The sequence below is a fragment of the Mus caroli genome, unplaced genomic scaffold (assembly GCF_900094665.2).
Source record: "Mus caroli unplaced genomic scaffold, CAROLI_EIJ_v1.1 scaffold_14472_1, whole genome shotgun sequence".
Lineage (NCBI taxonomy): Eukaryota > Metazoa > Chordata > Mammalia > Rodentia > Muridae > Mus > Mus caroli.
In genome coordinates, this window is record NW_018388496.1 from 1 (window position 1) to 5,959 (window position 5,959).

At 32.0% G+C, this 5,959-nt stretch overlaps 1 protein-coding gene across 2 annotated transcripts in view; it reads left to right on the forward strand.

Annotated features, from left to right (window-relative positions):
* Nucleotides 1-2,339: 2,339 nt before the first annotated feature.
* LOC110287637 (olfactory receptor 5AC1-like) overlaps nt 2,340-5,959 on the forward strand; it is an 18,369-nt gene continuing 14,749 nt past the window's right edge. The window contains exon 1 of one of the 2 annotated variants that reach the window (XM_021154199.1): nt 2,340-3,037. In XM_021154199.1, coding sequence (XP_021009858.1) covers nt 2,340-3,037 — 698 coding nt within the window. Of the gene's footprint in view, nt 3,261-5,959 lie in introns of those variants that run through there. The other variant, XM_021154200.1, reaches the window with a different exon arrangement.

Below are 5,959 nucleotides of genomic sequence, written 5' to 3' on the forward strand. Positions count from 1 at the left end.
AAAAAATCACTTTCAATAAAATAATAAAATAAAATAAACTGAAAACAAAATAAAAATGAGAAAGCTTACTATTAACTTATTTCCCTAATATTTTATAAACAGAACACATGATGGAACTAGTTATATTGATAGTTTGGTGATTAACTCACAATGCCCAGAATAACACTGACTTCATCCTCCTGGGGATTCTCTGAGAAGCATTAAGGGAATTTGTAAGTGTTTAAAGAATCATTTTGAAACTAAAATAAGAAATGTTGTCTCCTTATAGTCTGGATTTTCCAGACAAATAGTAGTGCTGCTGCTATACTTTTTGTGTTTCTTCCTGAAAATTATCAATGTTCCAGTTTTCTACTGTTTTTGAAGGATTTAGGTGAGAGAGAAACGTTTGCATGATTCTGTTTTGCAGATTACAAAATATTTAAACAGGAGCTTGAAATACTAAATAATCTTAAAGAAAACCAGCCTCCAAAATATTGATTAGCACCAGTAATTATCCACATGAACACAGTGGTGGACATTCACTGTTAGTGAAGGTAACAAATCTGTCAGAAGGTTTGAATGTAAAGTCCTAGTAATATTAAATTAATGACTGATTAGAGCATTCAACATATTCAATTTTTATGTAAGTTTTTCCTAACTGAAGTACAATCTGATGCTCAAATAATACTTACTTTATTTTTAGAATGAGAAAGTTGACCTTTGTCTTTGTGTGTGTGTGTCTGTTGCAGTAAAATTCTTTAATTTCCTTAATAATGAGATTATGGGTGTTTAATGATTATGATGATAATAAGATCCTTATATCTTTCATGTATCACTCACTCATAAATTTATGAAGTGAATGCATTACAAAACAGTATGTTTTGAAAGATTCATATTTTACTAGTAGGGATATTCTTACTTTGGCTGTTGGAATTCATAAAGAAAATCTAATTAGTTAATTCAGGACAAAATTCTCATATAATTCTCAAAGTAAAGCATTTAACAATTAATGAAAAAAAGAGGCCATGACTTTGAAAGAATAAGTTGGAGTATATGGGAGGATTTAGAGAGTGGAATGGGAAGAAAGAATTACTGTGATCATATTATAATCTGAAAAATAACAGTAATAATAACATTATGGGTTTGTTTATGTAATAGTTCTTTCAGTATAATTCATAGTTAAGGATTTTGAAATTCATTCGTTCTTCCTGAATTTTCAGTAAAAATAAACTGGCAGCTCACAATTGGTTACTTGTGGTGATATTTAACTTTCAAAAAGATAGCATCTACTTATATTTTAAAATTGCATAAGGCCTGTTTTTATATTGTTTTCTCATAGTAAAATATTTTTATGTTCCTCAAGCATCAGTAGTATGACTCTATAAATATGAAAGTCAGCACTTGTCAGAAATAACATAGCAATGTATATACATACCTCCAATAATATTTTTTTCCTTTTCAAAAATAATAAGCAAAACAGTAGCACACATTTGCAAACTCAGCCCTTAGGTGATAGAGGCAGAAGAATCACTGTATGTTCGAGACGTAATCTCCAAAGCAAGTTTCAAGCCATCAAACACTACATAATCAGAACGTATATCAAGAAGGAAAAAAAAAAGGAAACCTTGAGTTCCTTCAAATACTATAGGTCATGAATAAACCCTTGATTTCATAGAAATGGTAAAATTTGCATTCTTAAATGGTGACAAGACATTCAGGAACAAATGGAATAAAAAAATCTCTTTAAAACTTTTACAGCATTTGAATTCTAAACATATACTATACCAGAATTATTATAACCTTGTCACACTGAAAATGTTTTTTGTTAAATTATCCATATTGAGTGAATTATTTGAGGACATACTGTGTATATATAAGTAGATATTATAAGTACTGAATATATTGTGTTTGTATGTTTAGGAATATATCTATATATCTATATCTATATCTATATCTATATCTATATCTATATCTATATCTATATCTATATCTATATCTATATCTATCTATCTATCTATCTATCATCTATTTATCTATCATCTATCTATCTACGTATCTATCTATGCGTGTGTGTGTGTGTATGATACACATAAGAGTAAATAAAGAGAGGCTGTGGATCTGAGAGAGAGCAAGGGAAGAGATATTGGAGATGTTGAAGTGAGGGAAGAAAACAATGTAATTACATTTTAATTAAAAATAATGACTTTGTAAAAGTAGGCAAGTGATACAAATGTATAAACAATAATGAAATGAAATCTCCCCTTAGGACTACATCAGGAGCACAAGTCATGACAGTTGTATCATTTCTTTGTGACTGTTCCTTATTTATTCTTCCATTATAGTGATTGTTTGGGATAGAGATGACAGCAGAAAACCAGACTGTGGTGGCAGTGTTTGTTCTCACAGGACTCACTGAGAGGTCCGAGTTGCAGGTTCCCCTCTTCCTGGTTTTCTTCACCATCTACCTCATCACCATTGTGGGCAACCTTGGGCTGATTGCTCTCATCTGGAAGGACCCTCACCTCCACACTCCCATGTACTTATTCCTGGGAAGCTTAGCTTTTGCAGATGCCTGTGCTTCATCTTCTGTGACTCCCAAGATGCTTGTCAATTTTTTATCTAAGGATCACAAAATGTTCTTGGTTGAGTGCTTCACCCAGTTTTATTTCTTTGGTTCCAGTGCAACAACAGAATGTTTCCTACTGTCAGTGATGGCCTATGACCGCTATGTGGCCATATGCAACCCTTTGCTTTATCCAGTGATGATGTCCAATAGCCTCTGTATGAAATTTATATATGTTTCATATATTATAGGTTTTCTACATTTAGCAATTCATGTGGGCTTGTTAGTGAGATTAAATTTCTGTAAGTCCAACATCATACACTATTTCTACTGTGAAATCTTGCAGTTATTCAAAATTTCCTGCACTGATCCTACAATTAACATCCTTCTGGTTTTAATATTTTCAGCTTTGATACAAGGTTTTACTTTTATGACTATTATTGTCTCCTACTTCTCTGTCATTTTTGCCATCCTGAAAACAAAGTCTGAGAGGGGCAGACGCAAAGCCTTCTCCACCTGCAGTGCTCACCTGCTCTCCGTGTCTCTGTTCTATGGTACAATTTTCCTCTTGTATGTGCGTGCTGGGTCTGGATCAGGTGAAGATAAGGACAGAATGTATTCTTTATTTTACACCATAATAATTCCCTTTCTAAATCCTTTTATATACAGTCTGAGAAACAAAGAGGTAACATCTGCTCTGCGAAGAAAAATGAAATAAATTATTTCCAGATAAGTTTCAGGCCAATTCTTCCTTCTTTAAGCGAGATGGGAAATCTCTAGAATTATGGCTTGGAATCTTTTCTTCCAGGTCACCAGTAGCTCATGAGTTCCTGTTAAAGGCACTGTGCATCTCGTCATGTTTTCTTGTAATGTTTGGCAATGCAACCCACAGTTAGTGCATCTTTTGTTCCTTTGCACCTGAGCACTTGGCTTCTACAGACTAAGTGTCTCTTAGGAAATTCCAATTTTATGAGGAGTAATTGGAAATACTACTCACAAATTATGAGAAATAATAATAAAATGTGGTCCCAACTGAGACAGGAATACAAAGTTATTTTCTTGAATGCCCCTAGCACAGAAAGTTAATATAGCTTTTTGGATTTTTGACCTCTGTAGAATAATGAAAACAAATCTCAATCTCTTTCTCTTAGTCAAATATATTCCCAAGAAATGTAGAATTTTAGGACAAATGTTAAGAGAGTCTAAAAGCAATATTGTAGCATATTGGGAGCAACTGGAATGACTTTAAAAGGGTAGAGTATTAAAATAAATTATTACTCATGCTTATAACTCAACATATATTTGTATAGATATTGCAAGTAGTGATGTATCCAAGAATATATAAATTTATATTTTGGTATAGTAAAATAAATGTCAGTAGTCAGCCTTGTGTTTGCCATTTTCACTGATAACAATATTTGAATAGAAGGTAAGGAAAAAAGGAACATACATGAATTATAAGAACTTGCTAGGATGATAAGTGGCAGTGAGTTCTCTCTCAACTAGTGGTTGTTATCTTGGCTCATGATTTTATATGTTATTCATATTACATAGAATTAAATGAATCAACTGTGAACAACAGAATCATATTCCTCACTCAGTCTAGCTTTTCCAGGAACATTTACTAAGAAAAAATAATTATAAAAAGGAGAATTAAAGTTTCATAATTGTGAGTATTTATATGACAATTTAGTTGTTGTTAATTTAATAATTCCAAGAACTTTGCCATGTAGTTTAGCTAAATATTTAGGTATCAAACAAATATATTTTATCACATACCTCTTGATAAAAATGCTTTAAAGAGAAGTATAACTTCAATACTATAACTTTCAGATTCTTTAAATTAGGTTTCCAATAACAAAGAAAAAATTCTGCCTGTGACAATATTTTATTTTATTGTCTTGCACATCCAATCTACAATTAAAGGAAACTTTCACAATATTATATATCCTATGTGATTTATTTTACAAATACTAAAGTAAAAATTTCCATAACATGTTTATTTTTATCTTAGTGAATTTTTTCTACATTTTACCATTGGTATTTTCAAAGTATTGTTATAAATACCTTTAGTTACTTATAAACTCATGAGACATTTATATTTTCTTGTGTATGATATACACTTATATACTCTTTTTTGTCTCTATAGTCACACAGGTAATATGTAATTTTACCTGCCTTATTTTTAATAAAGTTCCATGTCTTGTTCTAGACTGCCTTGTATGGAAATTAGTTAACAGTTCCTTTCAGTTGAAGAAACTGACATTTGGATACTCACAGCCTCATCACAAGACAGCCCTTATACTGGAATGTAATTGAAGTGATTACTTGATGGAAATGTTCATGGATCTATTGTTCCACTTAGTAGTCAAGGTTTTTCACTTTCTAACCAGTATTTTTTATGAAATACTGACTTGCTGACATATGAAAGCACGCTAAGTACTCCTGAATACAAGGTGATAGTTAAGCTACCTAAAGTAAGAATTTGTCAGTCCCCAGTTCTGATCTTCCTTGGGCTCATTCAATCAGTCAGATNGTATTCAGNGACCAAGACCNAGGAATGTCTCTNTAGTGTTTCTAGTTCATTCATTTGACATTCTTGTTTAAAATGGAATAAGCCTGAGTAAAATACTTCACTAAATAAGCACTATTTGATTCCTTTACATCTTGTTTGATTATGTTACTATACTTAAATAACTGGTATAAGAATGAGAACAGATATTTTTATAATGATCCCAGAATGGTTTGATGTTGAGGCTTATATAAGAGGAATTATGGGTAAGAATTCTTATATATAAAACTTAGATGATACAACTATAAATAAGGAGGAAGGAAGAAAAGAAGGAAGGGAGGAAGAGGGGAGAAGGAAAAGAAGAGACGGGGAAATACAGATGACAGAAGAGAAGAAAGAAGAAAAGAAGAGAAGATAAAAGAGAGGTCTTTGCCTGAATTAAACCATCATCTTTATGCATTTCTCACACAATTTCCTTGAAATTTTATAAGTTTGCAATATATTTACTATTTTTTTCATTCAGAGCTCTAGTGGGTATTGAACTAAAAATGTTACAGGTGTGGGGCAAATACTGGTGCTGTATCACCTTAATTGTTTTACTATAAGTTCTTCATGTAGTCTGTTCAATGAGCCATTTACTTTATAAAATCCAGTATTTATAATTTGAGAAATAATTGCACAGAAATTAAGTTTGAGAAATTTCAATTGATTAATGGGTTGGGATTAGATGGTGGCAAGAGAGTGAACACAGAAAGAAAGAACGAAATAAAGAGAGAGAGAGAGAAAGAGTGAGAGAGAAAAAGAGAGAGAGAAGGAGAGAGAGAGAGAGAGAGAGAGAGAGAGAGAGAGAGAGAGAGAGAGAAAGGAAAGAAAGAAAGAGAGAAAGAAAGAGAGAGAGAGAGAGA